Source organism: Fukomys damarensis, unplaced genomic scaffold (assembly GCF_012274545.1).
Source record: "Fukomys damarensis isolate Sample0158 unplaced genomic scaffold, DMR_v1.0_HiC HiC_scaffold_1, whole genome shotgun sequence".
In the NCBI taxonomy this organism is placed as follows: domain Eukaryota; kingdom Metazoa; phylum Chordata; class Mammalia; order Rodentia; family Bathyergidae; genus Fukomys; species Fukomys damarensis.
Window position 1 is genome coordinate 28293226 of NW_022900913.1, and position 19917 is coordinate 28313142.

Below are 19917 nucleotides of genomic sequence, written 5' to 3' on the forward strand. Positions count from 1 at the left end.
AAAAAAAAAAAAAAAAAAAAAGCTCATTGACAGTCAGGGAGACCACCAAGTTTATGCCAAAGACTTGGAATAACAAATAGATAATTTAGTAACAAACAGATTTCGGAAAGAAGGACGAACCCTTCAGTTATCCATTGGTGTATCATCCATTGAAGACCCAGGGGAAACAAAGGCTCCATTTATCTAGACCCTAGGTTCCATGCCTATATCAGCCTTAAACAAAATAAAAGGGAAAGAATATGTCTGGACATCAACTCTTTCATTCACTGCAGTCTAACGATAAAAAAGAGGAAAGATGCTAGCAAGGAGGAAGGAAACAGTTATTTTCCCAAATTATTGTATGAGAATGATAGCTATTACTTTTCAGACCTTAGACTTCTGATTTTTTGGAAAAAAAACACTAGGAAAACCTGGGCAATTGGGGTAATTTTTTGTTCAATCTGTTCTTGGTTAAATAAAATGAATGTGTACTTAATGTGTGGAAATGGAATCTAGAAAAATATGGAGGAGTAGAAACATCTGAATCAATATATTCAGAATAAAGCCGAGAATTGTAAATATTTCAATATCAATTCCTCCATAGCCATAGAACCACTTGTACAGTTTAATTTGACTTTTTCAGCCCTAATTTTACATTTTAAGAAATGACATGTGAGGTGTCATTTTTCAGCAAAGTTGAAGTCTCAGTGTTCCATGCTATGACAAAAGCTCACATAAGTGGAGCAGGTTAGCATCAGGACAGAGAGCAGTGCCAAGTTCCCAGTCCCTGTAGGAGGTTTTGTTAGGGAAGCACTAGGGTAATTTGTCTCCCAGGGCTGAGGCAGACAGCTGTCTGACTAAAAAACGCACTGAGAAGAGTGTTATTCTTCCTCCAGAAAGCACTTTCTTGTCTCAAACTGTGTGAGTTGTGTTAGAGTGACCTCAGACATCTTGCTGAACAAAAGGGAAAACCATCTGTCTTGTTCAAGTCAAAGAATACCAACTCTTTTCCATGAATTGCCCAATTAAAAAAATAAAATCTCAAGCAAAGGATTACGAAGAAATGGATCATGAGACCAGCTGCAAGGATAGGAATCACACTAGAATTACATAGAATCAAATGATGCTTTACCTCATGGAGTGTGTGGATACGGTAACTAGCATCTTTCTCTGCTGTTGCTTGTACATCTATCTATACATACTCAAAAAGTTTGCATCTGAGTTTCCTTTCTGTGAGTTCGAGGGAAGTTGGTGTTTCTCAAGAAAGAAAACAAACTAATTAATTTTTTACAAATACTCCTAATACTCCTTTGGAATAAGTTTAAATTGCACTAAAATTTATTTCAGTTCAATTCTATAAAAATATCTGAATGAACTGGTCATCATGGATGCCTCGGAATAGGAAACTGGTATCTATAGGAAGGGGTGCAGTGAATATTAATTTCCTCTAAATACATTTTGGGACAGTTTGAATGTTTTGTTACTTTTTAGCTCAGTTATATATCATCTATTGCTTATTCTCTACTAAATACATAAGTTAAATTGCTACTTTGTTTTCTGAGACAGGGTCTTGCTCTATACTTCAGGCTGGTCTTGAGCTCTCTATGTATTCCATACTGACTTCCAACTCATAGCCATCCTCCTTCCTCAGCCTCCAGAGTGTTGGGATTATAGGTGTATACCACCATGCCCAGCTCAAATCACTTACTTTTTAAAAATCCAGTACTGCTTATCAATTTAACAAATATTAAATCCTGTATGTCTGGCTCTGTGTATGCAATTAATTTAGTAGGAGAAATGGATAAAAAGTAAGATGAGATGATATATGAGAGTCAGTGGTGGCAATAGAGAAGTTTGTAACGAACTCTACACTTTAAAAAATTTAGATTAGATGAGCATGGTGGTGAACGCCTGTAATCCAGCACTTGGGAGGCTAAAGCAGGAGGTTGGCCTCGTGTTCAAGGCCAGCCCTGGGCTAAATACTGAGTTCCAGGTCAGCCTAAACTACATAGCAAGACCTTGTCTCAAAGAAAGAGAGAGAGAGGGAGGGAAGGAGGGAAGGAGAAAGAGAGGAAAAGAAAAAAGAAAAGGGAGGGAGAGATCATATTATGCATACCATTTTATATAATATACAGCATCTATTTCTGATAATACTTTGGAGATTATAAGCTCTTATAAACACCTGCATTGGGATCCCTACATGTGCTATATTTAAAAAAAGAAAGAGTATGGCCTTTATTGAAGGATAGACTTGGATTCATATGCTAAGTCTATTAATAATATATATGATTCCAGAGAAGACATTTAATCTTTTTGAGCCTCAGTGTCCTCACTTGTCATTACAGCTATAATAAGATAATACATACTGCTAGCAATAATACAACATTCACACTGCCTTCTTACTATTGTTGTGTTTAAACTTTATTTAAACCCTCTAACAAACCTGGGAAGAATCCATTCTTCTTTCTCTCATTTTACAGATGAGGAAACTGAACCTCAGACCTTTACCCCAGTGTCACTGCATACTGAGTGAGATTCAAATCCACCACTCCAGCGCCAGCTTCCTCTCCTCCCCACCACACCACTCCAGGTGCTAGCCCGTCCTCCCAGGGAAGCCCACCCTCATTGTAGTAGAGTAGTTCACTGACAGACTGCACCAAACTTCCACAGGGGAGCTAGGAAGGAGATTCCAGTTGGGAAACTGTTAGTCAATCACTTGTGGCACTTGGTGATTGAATGAGAGAAGCCATATTACAGGCGAGTGGCTTGATTTCTGGATTGTGTGACCAAGTAGTTGATGGTGCCCCTTTGAAGGTAGAACACAGGAGGAAGATTCTTGAGCTGGGAGGCTAAGGTACACACAGGCAGTGATCTCTGTTGGGGACCTGATGAGTTTAACAGGTAAGATGTCAGTGTAGTAGATGTACGGTGCAGGAAATATCCTCACCATCTGCTGACTGAACGAGGATAGTACTGTCTCTGTATGTTAAGTGAGTAGCAATTAGTAAATCAGATATTCTACTACAGTAGCTCCTCTGCCTTTTAAGCCTGAAAGCATTCATCTTGCAAAAATGCCATGGTGTATTCTGTGCCTTGGACATTATCTAGCTGAGAGGGACTAGTTCAGCCAAGAAAGTTAACTGATGTGGTTTGCTCTCAGCTACTGGGCTGACCCAGAAGACTGTGGGACTGCAGTGGTTATCTGCTTAAGTTACTGGAGCAGGCAAAGTCCGACACTTTATGCTGACATCAACTCCACCTCCTGAGGCCCCAGACAAAAGGGCATCTCCATAGGTTGGACATAGGAATCCAAAGAAAGGTGGATCGGTTTCTGGGTTCAGACTAATGGTTTCTTCAATAATACTGGAAAATAAGAAAGGAGAGAAGAACTTCGGGGAGCTGAAGAATGGATGGTCCTGGCAGTACCAGAGTTGAGTGTGCTATGGCTCATCAGAGGCTCCTGGGGGAAAGGCCTGAGGAGGAGGAAGTTGTGAATTTGCTGGAAAGAAAAAACACAGAGACAAGAAGTAATGACTACAGTCCGATACCTTTCTGATTCTCCTAGGAAGCAGAAATACAGAAAAAAAATCAAGATGGTTGTTATGTCTTGTATTTAGATGTCCCCACCCAGTCTCATGTGGGACTTCAGAGGTGGCTGGATCTAGAGTGTGTGATGCTGGAATTGATTCATGGTGCAATGCTAGATCAAGGGCCCTAGGATTAAGGGGGTGAGTGCTACCCACCGTAAGTACCTTGGATAAGATACAAGAGATAGAAAGAGCTGTGGCTGTTCCTTGTTGCTTTGCTACCTTCAGCCCAACATGTTTCTCTTCTGCAATACCTGTCTGCCATGCCACTCTACCTCAGAGTCAGCTATCCAATTATGGATCAAAATAGCTACAAACTGTGAGCTAAATAAACCTTTCCTCCTTAACTTTGGTCCCTGGGTATTTTGTCTCAGCAATCAAAAAAGTAATTAAGACAGAATTTGGTACCTGAGAAATGGGGTCATTGCTGTGACCGTACCTGTAGCTGGCTATGGGAAGGGGAAGAGTTAGGAAAGGCTTGGAGGTGCCAGTTGAAATTGTAGAGCTGGAACACCTGAGGCTGTACTTGATGGGAGACTCTGGTCAGAGCTCAGAAGACCAGAATGCTGATAGAAATTCTGCCAGTAAAGACCAGACTCGGGAGGTTTCTGCTGGGAAGAAGGACTGCATTGGCCGTTAGACTCCAGACAATGTGTGTTAGGCCTTGGCAGAAAGTTTGCCTTCATATTGCTCATGTTCAGAGACTTTGGCTGAGACTGAGATCAAGGGAAGCAGACTCATTAATCTGGCAGAAGAAATTTTGAGGCAGTCTAACATTGGGGCAGTGGCATGGCTACTGTCGGGGGATTTTAGCCAGATTTGTTAAGAATCGAGAGCAAAGAGCCCAGAAGAATGATATAAAACATTTTTAGTTTGGCTAGAAAAGAAGCTCCAGCAGAGGTGCAGCCTGCAAAGGTGGAACTGAGGAGAAATTGGTCGCAGAAAACACTAGCAAGAAAAGCCAAGTATTTCAGAAAAGGACAATAGAAAAGATGGCCTTTGGACATCACGAGAACCATCCTCAACAAGACTCCACCCTATATAAATTCAGAGTTGCAAAGGTGAAAGACTTTGCTTTGAGAAGAGAACCTCAGAGCACCATGTTTCAAAATGGCATCAGCCTAGGGAAGTTGCTCCTTCAGATTTGGTTCATAGGCGCAACCCCTACAGCCAAGAGAGAAGGAAGCTTGGCTACTGCTCCAGCTGGCAGCAGACCTTGGCATCATCCATGTGGTGCTGGTTTTTGGTGCCTGGAGAATGCAGAAGCTGTGGGGTCAGGAAGGCCTCCTCCAAGATTTCAGAAGAAGATCTGAGAGGCCAGGCAGTGCACCCCTGACAGGGCCATGTGTGAAGCTATGTGTGAAGGTAACGGTGCAGCGAGGACCCCAGAAGTTTGGAGAAGCCAGGAACGTGGATCATCTGAGGAAACCTGCAAAGAGGGAGCAGGGCTGGCCCCAGAGAAAATCCATGGGAGCCACCACCACTGGCAGCACCATAGGGGTAGAGCTGCCCAAACCTATAGGAGCTCACAACTTGCCACAGATTGCTGGGGGTGCTGGAAGTAGAACTGTGGAATATAATATCAGCTTTGCTGCATTTTGGCCTTTTTTTGTTCCCATTCTTTGCTATGCCCATGTTTGTAACTTTTGGAATAGAAATGTCCATCCTGTGCCACTGAATGTTGGAAGTGTTTGACTTTCTTTTCATTTGTACAGGGGCTTGCGCCTAAGAGTGACTTAAATCTCAGAGGAGATTTTGGACTTGGACTTTTCAGCAATGCTGAAATGGTTAGGACTTTGGCAACTCTTAGAGATGGACTAAATGCTTTTTGCATAAAGGGACATGCATGAGTCTTTGGGGAGCCAGGGTGGAATTTTATGGCTTGTATTTCTCTGTCCCCCAAAAGCTTCATGTGGTCATAGGTGGTGTTTTTTCAGAGGTAGCTGGATCTAAGGTGCATGACACTAGAATTGATTCATGAAGCAAACCTAGGATCAAGGGCCTTGGAATAAGGCTGTGGTTGCCACCCACTCTAAGTAGCCTGGATAAGACATATGGGATAGAAAGAGCTGTGGTCAGCCCTTGTTGCTTTGCTACTTCTGCTGCCATGAACTGTTTCTCCTCTGTAATGCCTGTCTGCCGTGCCACTCCGCCTTGGATCTAGCTGATTATGGACTGAAACGGTGAGCTAAATTAACCTTTCCTCCTTGAACTTTGAGCATTGGGTATTTTGTCTCAGCAATGAGAAAAGTAACTGGGACAGTGGGGATGACAAGTACCCAATAGGTGGATACTGGAAACATAGGACGCCACTTCCCCATCCTCCCTGAAAGCATTCCAGGGAGCTGCTTCCCACTGTGTGCTGTATCTAGTAAGGTGTAATGGGCATCCTGGCTCTAGGTTCTGGAGGCAGATTACCTAGATTTATGTCTGAGTTCTGGAGTTGAGTCTCTGTTTCTTACGTGTGTAAAATAGAATAATTATAAACACTCTCTGCCAAGAAATCTTAGATATATCCCAGTTCTTCCAAGGACGAGCCATGTAACTTTAAGGGCTTGACAGGTGAAATGTCCATAGAAAATTCAAACCCCTTGCTTTTTGTTTATATCCTTGCTGTGGCAATGATCTATAGCGTGCACTAATTTGGAGATGTGGATTTGCCAGACAACTAACCTATAAAAGCCAGGGACTGGAGAGAATGAGGGCCAGAAGATAATTTACCAGGTTTAGGTTTAGGAAAAGTGGTTTGTATTTCCTTGGCTACAGAAGACAGCCAAGAGAGTTGTAGGAAGAGACTTAATAGTTGTCAAGGGCCTTGAGAGGCAGAAATAAAAACCTCAGCGTGAGTGACACTGACATTATCTGACCCTTAAACCTCACTGGCCTCTTGAGCAGAATCAGAAAGTAAGCCCCAGGCACCTGTTATCACAACACAGACTAGCCAGTGGAGTGAGCACCTGGCAGGAGATACCTCTCTCAGGAAAACTAGGAGGTGCTGAGAAAATATTTTTTGTAAATGTTGCGGTGTACAACTTGGATTCCTCTTTTGTTTCTGCCACTTGGGGCCCATTGAATGACTCACCCCCTCTCTGGTTCCTCCATTTCTCCAGCCTTTTCATGTCTCCTGCTCATTAGCATCAGGGGCTGGTGACAAGAGGGGTGCTGGAACCTTGAGAGAAGTGTGGCTGGTTTCCAAGATTGTTGATCAGGGTTATTTTGAAGCAGGAGGTAGAAGTCTTGATGTTCTAAGATTATCGCTAGGTTTTATTTTGCTCTGTTTCTATTCCTGTTAATTCAGATATTGAGAAAACTCAAGATGTTGAGAAAAATTTGAAACTGAGCAGGCAATTTCAAATTTCTCTTTCAAGTAGGTAATCAAATAAGCAAGTACGTTTAGCACAATTACGTGCAATAATAATATCTTTCATTTTCATGATGTTCCCGTTTCTGAAGCACTTTCCCACTGCACTCAGTAACAGTGTACGCCCATGGCCAGCCCACTCACTTTCTAGGTCCTAACTGCAAATTTCTGGAATACAGCTGAGATGCACTGAGAACCTCAAGGTCCTGGTTACAGGCCCAGCTCTGCCATCAGCTAACACATTTTGTGATTTAAGACAAACTTCTAGGCCACTTATTTCCTTGTCACTAAAATAAGTATAGACTAATATCTGCTCCCAGCTCCAAAATCATATTAAGTCTTGCTTGTCTTCTGCTAAAAGATCAGAATACAAGGAGTTAGAGATACCTTGATTTCTTTCCAATGCATAACACTACACCTTTGCAAGACCCTTTCTCTAGGACTGATGGTCTCCCAACTCATTTGAGCTGGTCTCTCCATGCTAACAAGCAACCACCTTCTCTCCTCTTGCCTTCTCAGTAATGACTGTAATATCCCAGCGCTGGGTCAGATGATTGATCGGTGTTTCCTACCCAATGTTTGAGGACACAGAAGAAGCACACCCCTACAGAAGGCACATCTATCTGCTCATCTTTCATGAGTCAGAGACAGAATAGTGCAAGCCTTTGCTTTTACACTCAGATAAACAAGACTATGTGGAGGAGGCAACCGGAGTTTAAGTACTGTCTTTTCCAAGGTGTACATTCCAGGAGTTAGAGTACTCTGTATTTGTGGGACACTGGGATGCTATCATCCATCAGGTATTTGGCCTGGCAGTTGAGTGGGCTGCATCATTTCTGTGAGATGAGGAGACACACAGAGCAGTTCAGGGCACCAAGTTCAGCCATCACACAAACCAAGCATAAAAATTAAGGGTTGTGAGTTAAGATTCAGTGCTATCAGGAGTTCCCAGAGCTTATTTCCTAGTCAAGCATATTCACACCAAGAGTATTCACTATTCCCTATTAAGAGATGTGCATAGTGATCACAGAGATGATAACTCAGGAGAGGAAATGTATGTCACCTAGTACAGGATAAAGATCACTTCCTATCTGTAAGTCATCCTGGACTAGCAAACCAACAGAAAAAGAGAGAAAACTGCATGCATTGAAAATATAATTTCTAATTTCAGTCTTGAAAAAGTTGAAATAAAGAATTCTCTGGAGAGAGTGAGGGAAAGAGAGAAAGGGAGAGACAGGTGCTCAAAAAGTTTTGAAACCAAATAGAGAAGGATAAAAGCCCCACAAAGGTTTAGATAAGAAAAACCAGGGTGAATTAAGACAGGGAGCTGGGGCAGGCACTCCTTTTGTCCTTTGTGCACCATACCAAAGACTCAAAGATAAATAGGAGCAGGGAGTTGAAAGGCACAATCAAGTTTTGAATTTCGGGACAGAGTTCCTGTCTCCAGAGAGGGTAACTCCATTCTTTTTGTCCCCAAAGAGACTTCTCCAGTTCTCCAACAGTGAGTCCAGGCCACCAACTTCTGTGGCTTCCCAGAGAGAAGGCAGTGGGCTGTTAGTGAGAGCTGTGTATGATGAGGCTCATTTCTCCCTAATGACAGTAGAGATGGACAAAATCTGGCCCTCTCACCCTGGAAAGATGCTCTGATTTTAGACACTTTGTATCATGTAAAATTCCATCTTTAAATCAAGTAAAACAAAACCCTAGAAATGTGTGTGCTTGACAGGAAATTTGCTGGTTTCTTCAGCTTCTCCGTGAATGTGAAGGTAAAGGCATCATAAGACAGGAACCATCATACCCTGTCTGGATTTGCTTTTTTAAGGCCAGTGAAGTGGTCATGCAAACAAACCTGGCATTCAGTAAAATTTCCAGGGTATTGCAAGTTATGGCATTACAGTGCTTTACTCTCTATGATGGATAATGATAGAGCATGTCACCTTTGCTGCATGGTCTAGAATGTGAGTTTTCAGTTCCAAGCATGCACAGTGCTTGTAACTCCATAGACAAACTGAAGCAGCACATAAGCCTGTAACAGCTGAGTTCAGCGTTCTTTTAGATTCACTTCCTTGTCTCCAAGAGTGGGAGTGGGAGTGGTGGTGTACGCCTGTAATCCCCAACTCCCAGGAGGCCAAGGCAGGAGGATCGCCATAAGTTCAAGGCTAGCCTAGGATACATAAAGAGACCCTGTGTCCAAAAAAAATGAAGAAAAGAATTCGGTAAGATGAAAAAAATCAAGACTCTTTGCTTATTTGTTTTGTTATTTTACTTATGCAGTAGGTAAACTTACATAGTTTAAAATAAAAAATACAAAAGGATAGAAAAAGAAAGCATGCTGGATTTAGCTGTGCAAATTGTGCTGCTATAAACATTGGTATGCATGTACCACTGTAGTATGATGATTTAAGCTTTTTGGGGAATGTACCTAACAGAGGAATAGCTAGGTCATATGGAATTTCTAAATTCAATTCTTTGCCAAATCTCCATACTGATTTCCATAATGGATGTACGAGTTTGCATTCCCACCAACAATACAGGAAGGTTCCTATTTTCACCATAGCCACGCCACCATTCGTTATCGTTTGATTTCCTAATGATTGCCGTTCTTTCTGGAGTAAGATAGAATCTTAGCATTGCTTTAATTTGCATTTCTCTAATGGCCAGAGATGTTGAACATTTTTTCATATATTTGTTAACCATTTGTATTTCTTTCTCTGTGAAGTGTCTATTCATTTCTTTAGCCCATGTAGTATCTGTATGTAATGAAATACTACTCTGTTACAAAGAATGACAAATTGGTGGCATTTGTGGGAAAATGGATGCACCTAGAAAATATAATACTGAATGAAATAAATCAGGCACACAAGCTCAAATACCATATGGTGTCTCTCATTTGAGTGAGGCGAAGTACAAACAAAGAAAATGATAAAGGATGGATAGAAAGGGACAAACGACAGTGCAATAGGGAAGTGGTTTAAGGGAACAAGGATGAGGGGTGAGGAATCAAGCTATGTGCTACATACTGGACCCTAATAACCCCCATTAATGTAAACATTATATGCCATAACATGAGCTAAGACAAATAACATCAAGTGTGTAAAAGGTGATGGGGCACCAGAGGAAGAGGGAGAAGGGGAGGGAAGGGGAAAGGGATTAGAAAACAAACAAGCTGTGATATGTGCATGTACCACTCCCCAAGGTGATTACAAACTACATAAATTACAAGCAAGTACTAATAAAATAAAATAAAAATTTTCAAAAGAAAGTATCCCACCTACTCCCATGCCCCAAAGATCTGGTTTACCTTAGTATCCTTTTCTTGTGTGCCTGTAGAGTACTTTTTGAGTATAAAAATAAGAATATTTTTTTTGCCCTTTATACACAAATAATGGTACAGTATACAAAACTTGCTTTCCATCTTATTTTTTTTCAATCTGTGCAATATATCTTGATTATTATCCTGTATTAGTACATACATGAGTTTCTTATTCTCTCTTTATTGAAGCAATTCCCGATTGATGGGCATTTAAATTGTTTCTAACCTTTAAATATTACTATTAAAATGTACTATGTAATGAATAATCTTGCACAAAAGTTATTTCACCCAGGTAAAGTGTGTGTGGGATATATACCTGGAAGTGAAGTTCCTGGGTGGAAGGTATATGCATTAGTAATTTTGACAAATATTACTAACATACCCCATACAGATTATAGTAATTTGCTTCCCTAAATTGCAGAATTTAAAATATGGCGTTGCTGCTGCCATGGCTAGAGGTGAGGATCCATGGACTTTCCGATTTATTCAGATTTGACAAGAAAAATAAATTAAGGAAACTAAAGAAATCTGTGAAATGAAAGAGAAATGCTATTTCAGGATAGATTAAGCAGGTACAGAAATTCCTGCTGCCTGCCTGGATTTAATTCTGATAAGATACCCAAAGCTTTTATTTGTGTGATACTTCAGCTTTCCAAGAACCATCATGTACCTCAGACTCTACAGTCTTCATTAAAAACTAAAAGAGGGCTGGGGATTTAGCTCAGTGGTTCCACCATAAGTGCAAGGACCTGAGTTCGATCCCCAATACCTCCCCCTGAAAAAGAAAGTTTTTTTTTTCGAGACCCCCCCTCAATTTAGAAACTGAAACCATGAGCAATCTGTCAGAGGTTCTCAGAAATAAAAGATAGCTGGAAACTAGACTCCAGAGGCAGGGCCACTGCCTCCCTGGCCGGCTCCCGCTCTTTCAGGTATAGTCCAGGCTGCTGCATACCCCCCGTAAGAAATTCCCCAGAATCTTCCTGCTGATAACCTAAAGATCTGAACATAAAAGTACTCCCTGCCCACACTGAGCAGAAGATAAAATCAGGAAATAGGAGTAAACTTGAGTGTTTGTAAAACTTGGAAAAATGTAAATATATTTCAATTACAGCTTCTAATCACTCATAACAGTGTATTTTTTCTCTAGAACTTAAGCCAACAGGTTCTGACTAAACAGTATTTGTTATGAAGGCTCCTTACAGAAAGTACTGAATCCCTTCTTCAGCTTTTCATAGGAGAAAGTATTTAACAAAAATGCATCTTTTCTTCATAGCATTCAACCAGCTCAGTGCATTTTGATCACCTTATGCATCCCAGTGATATTTCCTAGATTCTAGAAATTTTATTAAAATACTCAAGCAAAAATGCTACAAAACTGCAGACTGAGTGAACAACTTGAGTGTCATTTATGAAATCTATACAATGTATAGTGTCATTCAGAGGCAAACCTGGCAAAGTTTGTTTCAGCTCTAACAAGCCTACCAGGGAGTTATCCTGACTTTTATTGTTAGTCTTGCAGTAATCAGCAGGGAAGATCTGTTCTTTTGCACTGAGGATCTGGTGGCCACAGCACTTTTCATTAACTCTGAGACCATCAGTCAGTGTGCTTCAAATAAGTCCTCACTGATGGAGGCCAGATTCTCAGCAAGTGTGCTACTTTATCAAAGGGCAACAGGACTCCTAAGACCTTGTCCAAAGACCTGGCCCTGTTGCCTCTCATTGATAGGAAGAACAGGTTAAAGACAGAGCTCAAACATTTGTGGATCAAACTGAGAGAACAGCTTTTAAGGAAGGTTTTTTGTATTGCTGGAATAGAATATAATCAGAAACCTGACTACATACTTCCTCACAGTGAATTCAGAGCACTTCCTCTTGATTTTCTCTCCTTTCTTTGGTGCTGAACCCAGGGCCTTCCCACTGAGCTACATTCCCCAGCCCTTTTATTTTTTATTCTGAGTCAGGGTCTCACTAAATTTCACAAGGGAGTCTTGAACTTGCAGTCCTCCTGCATCAGCCTCCCAGAGCTAGGGTCACAGATATGTGCCATAACACTCAGCTTCCTCTTGATTTGATGTTGGTGGCTAGCTGACCCTACCAGTGGCTTGACACAAAAAGCTGAAAGAAATGTCTGTTGTTTATTCACCCAACAAATCAGTTGGAAAAAGCTATATGTTGGCTTCATCAAATAAAGTTAACAAAACCTCTTGTTAGGTCTAAATTTAGTTATTCTGTCAGGCATGGTGGCGCACGCCTGTAATCCCAGCACTCAGGAGGCTGAGGCAAGAGGATTGCTGAAAATTCAAGGCTAGCCTGTGCTACATAGTGAGTCTCTGTCTCAAAACAAAACAAAAAATAGATTTAATTAACATAACTCAAAAATAGAATAAGAAAGTAAGCAAAATACCGTGTGCTAACTTAGGCTCCTGAACTTAGCAGCATGACTACTGAGAGGTCATGAGTACAGTATGGGGTGAGAAGTCCCAGCTCCGGGGCTGGAGTCCATTTCAGCTGCTCACAGTGGCAGCGGACAAGCAGCTTGGCCTCCCCCAAGCCTTCCGTGGCTCTACTGTACCAGCTATGTGCTCTTGGCAATGTACCTACCCTCTCGAGGGCACTGGCTCTTTGTCTGTGAGATAGGGATAATAATAGTCCTGGCCTCAATGGTATTTATGAAGCGAAGTGCTAGTGAGGTCTTGGCACCTGCCATGTGCCTGATGATGATTAACTTGCTATTGAGAAAGTGGATCTTGGAGCCAGGGATGTAGCTCAGCTGCACAGCGCCTGCCTGGCAAACACAAGGCCCTGAGTTCAATTCCCGGTACCAAATGTGTGTGTGTGTGTGTGTGTGTGTGTGTATACCAATCATAGTGATGCACACATATAATCCCAGCACTCAGGGAGGCTGAAGCAGGAGAATCATAAGTTTGAGACCACCTTAGGCAACTTAGCAACCTAGTAAGATTCTATCTCAAAATTTAAACTAAAAAGGGTTAGGGATGCAGCTTGGTATGAAGGCCCTGGGTCTAATAATCATGACCACACAAAAGGTGGGGAGGGCTTTGAAATATGTTTTCATGTGTTTCCTTTTCACCTCTATTACTGATGGTTTCCAATGGTTAAAATATGTTTGATCAAGGAAAGGCAGGCTATTTGGGTTAGTAAGCTTTATATAAACTTAGTTCAGTTATTCCATTTTATTTAAAAGGCATTTGGTGTAGCTCCACAACAAATAAGACCTGTAAAGTAGTCCCCAATGTGCTGTGTGCCTGTGGGACATCTCTAGGAAATCCAAGATTATTTATTATTCAAGAGCATGAACGTCGTGGAAGTTAAAGATGCTGAAGATCTAGGGGCCCAGGTCCTCGGAAAACTACGCTCAAGCCCAGCCTACAAGGATGTGTTAGTGTTTGAGAGGCATTAAAACACTAGTAGAAAGTGCACTGCATTTTGTTTCAATCAGCAGATTCTTAACTTTGTAAGCTTGAGCAAGTTAACTAACCAATTCACTCATCTTTAATCTAGACATGATAAAATTGACTTCATAAACTTCTGATAAGGGTTAAATACCACCATTAGCACAGAGTAAGAGCTCAATAAATACTCCCTTTTTCCAACATAATCTCTTTCCCAAGAGCATAAATGACTTACTTGGCAAACGTAAAGGTAGGTAGAGGTAGTAAGCCCAGGAAAGCATAGTCAGAGACAAAATGATTCAAAATGTATCTATAGTCTGTTGTCACTACACAACTTTACTCTTCAAATATTTGACCTAGCACCGTGCCTTATAAATAACTGATGTTATAAATGGTTTGCTTAAGGTAGCCTGCTTGATGGGTAAACCAAACAGACCAGTTTAAGTCAATGGAGGGGAGGAAAGAACGTGCAGTTACTCCTCAGAGAAAGAAGCGGCAAGTAGGAGAGTGTACCAATGAAGTCCACTTCATAAATGGAGCAAAAGTGTATTCCCTCCTGTTCTAGGTCTCTGCACGCCAGAGTTATAAGCACATACATATGAGGCTTGTATACGTAATGGCAGTTTGGCATAGAGAGTGCTGTGCATTTCTGCTGCCCAAATAGGTCTTGGAGATCTGTAAGTTTGGTGGATAGTAGAATTTGAGGGGAGAAGACAAACACACTTTTTAGAATGCTTCTGCAGTTCATGTTCTAGATCACCTACTTAAGATTAGATAGAGCACCCCTCAAATGACATAAAATATACCCAGCTCCAGCCCATACTGTCCCTATCTCTAGAGCACCCACATTCCATTTTCTTTGAATGTGTGCTTTTAAATTATGCCTAATAAGCCTCTTAATGCCTCTCAGGCAAAAGTGATGTTTCCTCTCTGCTATCCCCCCAAAAAGAAGCACTTTTAGAGAATGTGGATTCTGTAAAGAAGCTGAGACAGACCCTAGAGCAGCTGAGGCCAATTTCTTGACTGAGGAGACACACAAAAAATATCACAATTCAAAGGACATAGCCTCCCTGTCTAACCAGATCCTGCCCTTGGGAATACTGCTGTATGCAAATAAATGCATTTGTAATAACAGCCAATTCAGGTATGAATTTGTAAAACCAAAGCTGGTCTTAAATTATCATTTGAGCAATATTAGAAATTGCTAATAGCTTCCTATGTTCAAATTCCAGATGATCAAAATGAGTTTCTTGTGTTAATTGTGTACATTCTTTGTTGTCATAAAATGACAAATGTTTTAATACATTTAAATAAGGATCAGAAAGCACAGAACCAATTCCAGTAAAATTATATTTGATTTAAATTAAGTAAAATATTTATTTTTTTGGATTACAAGATGCAGCACTTATCTCTGTGTGGCTTGGCTTCCATATGAAAAGAACCATGCATGACTAAAGGTTTTTATTAATTCTTATGTGTTATTGTGGATGCAGTTGTGCTGAATAATGTACATTGAAAATTAAGAATTAAACCTCTTACCACAAATTGAGTTCCGAGAAGATTAAAGTTTAAGTATTTTAAAATAAAGCAAGCAAAGAAAGAAAAAAAAATGAACTAAAGGTTTACCAAGCTTGCGAGAGGCAGGGAAATATAACTCTTGAAGAAATCACCTTTAAAAAGTATGCAGATATTGTTTTATGTAACTATAGAGCATTCCATAAAGAAAGGCACTGAAGCACTAACAGCGGTTGTCTTTCCTGTGCAGGAGAGGCAGGGAGCATGAAAGGTGGTTAAGCGTGGAATCTGAGTGGAAACTGCCTGGGTTTAAATCCCAGCTCTGCCACTCAAGTTTTCAGGTCACAGGGACTAGGTTTCTCCATGAGTTAACTGATGATAAAATAGTCCTTGTCTCCTTGAGTTGTTGTGAGGGTTAAATTAGTAACAGAGAAAGCAATGACAATAATGCCTAGCATATAGTAAGAGCTCAGTAAGCATTAACTACTTTCCTTTTTGTTTAAGTGGCAGAACCAATACAGGCAGGCTTTGCCGCCTCTCTTATATTTTCCAAATCAGCTTTTTTTTCTCTATTACATTGGGAAAAAAAACAGCAAGTATTTCCTGAAGGCCCTGTGAATTTAAGTCAGCTGGATTTTCTATTCATATACATTCAAGTACTTATTAGAAATCACAGTCCATAGCTGGAGAATGGATACTTCATAGTTGCTAAAACCCAAGAATTAAAATTGAAGTTGCAATACTGACTGAAATGAACTTTGTGTCCCATTTCATAAGAGAAAAATCCTTATTTCATAAGAAGTTAGGAAAGTTCAGTTTCTATAAAGGACTGCTTGCATCCTTTGGAAAAACTTGCGATTTCCTACCTTTCTTTCCTCTTCCCTATCCTCCACCTGCAATTTCTAGCTTCTGTTCAACTTAGTACTTGGCATTTTCTTTCCTCTATAACTTACACAGACTTTTTCTTTAGTGAAGTCAAATGTTTTAGTAGTGTTACAAATGTCTTAGCTGCTTTTCTTTCATTGCTGAGACAAAATGCCTAACACACAAAGTTAAAGGAGAAAAGGTTTATTTAGCTCTGTCTGTAGACGTTATAGTTCACAATCAGCTGGCTCCAAGGCAGGGTGGTATGGTGGACAGACATTGCAGAGGAGAAATAGTTCATGATGGGCAGAAGGTAGCAAAGCAAGCAAGAGATCTTAGCAGCTTTTTCTGCCCCCTTTATACTCTATCTTGGCTTCTGGGCTTAGTGTGTTGCCAAACTAATCAATGGACTCATTTAATAATCACAAACCCTTAATCCCAGCATCACACACTCTAGATTCAGCTCCTCTGAAAAAGCCCTACCTATGACCGCATGAGGCTTTGAGGGGACATCTAGACTCAAATCATAGCAACAAATTTTTGAAAACACTTATAATATTGGAATAAGAAATTTTCTTGGTCAAGGAAAGTAAATTAAAGAAAGAGAAGGAGCAAATATACTCAATGTCTTCATTAATTTCTGAATGGATCAACAGTTTTTAGGCATAATTTAGTTTACATATATAGTTATCATTCTTAAAATATGTTTTGAAGTTCCAGGAGCAGACAGAAAACTTAAGAATAAGCTGCTTTCTCTTTCACCTATTTTGTCCCAAATTTTCATTTCAGAGTCTTCTCTTGCCAGCAACTAACAATAGTTAGTTAATAATAGTTGTCAAGGCAATGCCAAGACCATGTGAACAAAGGACATTAACAATGTGAGCATAGGGTGGGGATGGCTGAAAAAAATAAAATCACATTTTCCTTTACATCTGATATTGTAAGGGAGCACTTTTTCCCACATAGCACTTTGTTCCTGAGCTCACGATTTGTTCCTAATTGTGCCCTAATCTCTGCAACTCTGTATGGAGCCCTATCAAAATGGGTTCCACTGCATTCAAGTCAGACAAAGGAGATTTTCCACTGGCTCATTTTTCTGTCAGTTCTACTTGAAGCCTTAAATCCATCCAGACCCTTCCAGATCGTGACCACAAAGACAAATGCACTTTATGCTCTCAAAGCTATACAAATATTTGCTGATTGAATAAATTTGCTCTTGTCAAATATGAGTAACCACTAACAAAATATTTGCTCATTTTTCTAGGACTGTTGCTTTGGTTTTTGAGAACTCAATTTTTCTTTCTTCTGACTTCCCCCACTTTTAGGTACAATTCTTGGTTTTACCCTCCGACCATACAGAATGAGCTACCGGGAAGTCAAGTATTTTTCCTTTCCTGGGGAACTTTTGATGAGGATGTTACAGATGTTGGTCTTACCACTTATCATCTCCAGTCTTGTCACAGGTACTATATATGGCTTTTGATGTTTTTAAAAGTGTGCTTATTGCAAAAGATTGCTTAGAAAAGCAAACGCTTTAGGTTTCTGCTGGATGCATGCTCTGTTCTAGCAAAAAAAAAAAAAAGTCCCTTCAAAATGATGGAAAGGAGGCTTTAGTAATGCATGAATGATTATAACTCTCATATTTTATCAATCACAAGAGGAAATGGATTTAAACAGCCACGTAATCTGGTCTGCCTCACCATGAACGAGGTGCCCTGCTAGACAACACACAACCAGCCTTCTCTGACCGCAGTAATGTAGTTGACAACAGCGTACAACAGGTCTGTTTTCTCACCCTCTTATCCCACCCAGATAACATCTGGTTGGACAGCCTATTAGCTATTGATGCAAGAATGCTTGTTCTCAGAGCCACCAGGACTTGAGCGGGAGCCTTCTTGGAAGCCTCATCAAGAGGTAATGCCCACGACACACTCACCAACTCTGCTGCCACCAACACTTTCTCTTTTCCTGGTGAACCCGCATGATTTCATGTCCTCCTTCAGTTGCCCCACACACCCTTGTTACCTTTCACACTGGTGGGAGAATGGGGTGGGGGCGGGAGATTTCGCTGATAGATATTTTGTCCATTGACACTTGGTTTTTTAACCAGTAGAAGCTTTGCAGGATAGGATTCTATTTTCTGTGACTCTGAGATAACAGTCCACTCCTGCATGGAAAAAGGTTTAAAAAGTCATTTGTCTACATGATTGACAAATACAAATGGAGCCAAGAAGTTGCAGAAAAATGTTACTGTCCTTCCTGCCCACTCTTCTCTTTCCCCACAGCACATCTCTGACTTGGAGAAGGAATTTCCATAGACACTGCCCCAGTGAGATGGTCTCTGGGTTTGTAGCTAAAGCCCAGAGTTCAGGTATTACTGATCCTGTCCTCTTTTCCACCCGTGGCTCACTGCCCTCTCTTAGGCAGTCCACACCCTCTCTATGTGAGCTGCGGCTGAGCAAATCTTCCTCTCTTACCAAGGAGTTTGCAAAGATATTTATAATCTCCTTTCAAGATCTCTGTGTGATGAGAACTTCATAGTGGAACTCAAAGATCCTGAGCAACATTCTGACCATTCCATGCCCTGGAGGACTGGCCACTACTTGGCTAGAACTTGGTTCGATTTTTCCTCAATACCTTGCAAATCTCTGCTGCCTTCCACTTGTCCAAGGCCTTAAACAAGTCGTTGCATGTATACAATCGCTAACTGAAGAATGAGTTGCTCGTAAATGTAGAGAGTGGTTGATTTGGGGTACCTGTTTGTGAAAGTAGGCTGGTCCAGTGCTGACTAGAGGTAATCATAGTCATTACAATTCTGCTCACCAAAGCTGTACTAAAAGCTGACAGGAGGGCACACTTGCACTTTGTGATCCATTTTTCTTGGAAACATTCTTCACAGAAAGCATTTATAGGTCAGGACCTACATCCAACATTTTATTTAGGAGAAAAAAGAACGCTTCTTTATCATCCCTGCTGGACAGACATCTTAACTGAGATCTGAAGTTTTCCTGGACACAAACTAAGGGGCCCTTGAATTCCTTTATATTCTCTCCTTTAGGGTGCAGTCAGTTTATAGAGGTTTCTCCTTTCTCTTAATTGCACTAACAGGCAATAGTGTTACTTTTTAAAAGAGGAAAGCCTCTATATGATATAATTAGAAAGAATGGCCCTTCCCCTTAGTGGCAGGATGGTTGACAGGTACCCTGAAGTGAGAGTCCATGGTGCTTGTAAAATTTAATAATCAACTTTATTGTAAGATTAAGATTTTGCTAAACAATTTTCCAGAAAAAAATATTACGATAAAATCTCTTTGCATGGTTAAAAAATGTTTTGGTCAAAGCTCAAAGAAATTATCAATATATACAATACTGTTATTAAAGAGAAGGAATTTGAAGATGTAAACCATCAACATAGAATGAATTTTTATACCGTAACCTAATTGCAAATTGGGAGTCCTGCGACATAAGACAATTAAGATAATCTTAGCGCTTATTCAGGACTGTATGAAGACAAGAAACTTCAGGGGCATAATTTAGCTTTGTCGTAGATCTTTTTAAGGTGTTATTCTCAATGGACTAATTTTTAAAGTGTAGTAATTTAGATATTTGTGATCAACTAGGATGAGCAATTGATTCAGTAAGAATTTCCTTCATGGTTTTGAGTACAGTGATTCTAAAACAAAGGAGGAGGTGATGACCCAGGGCGATGGAGAGCGGGAAACTTGTGCAAATTGCATAGACCTCTAGAGTATCACTGTGTGTACCAGGAGATGCCATTGAAGAATGTGTTGCCTAGGGATGAAACAAAGTAAGGCTCCATCATTCTGAAATGGAAAAGCAATCTTAAATGCTGCTAGTTGTCAAGGGGGTAACATATATGTGTATG

The 19917-nt window shown here is 40.6% G+C and overlaps 1 protein-coding gene across 1 annotated transcript in view; it reads left to right on the forward strand.

Annotated features, from left to right (window-relative positions):
* The window catches only part of Slc1a3 (solute carrier family 1 member 3), a 71637-nt gene that overhangs the window by 4723 nt on the left and 46997 nt on the right, over positions 1-19917 (forward strand). Inside the window, exon 3 of the mRNA XM_010605479.3 lies at positions 17358-17495. Coding sequence (XP_010603781.1) covers positions 17358-17495 — 138 coding nt within the window. The remainder of the gene's footprint in view (positions 1-17357; positions 17496-19917) is intronic.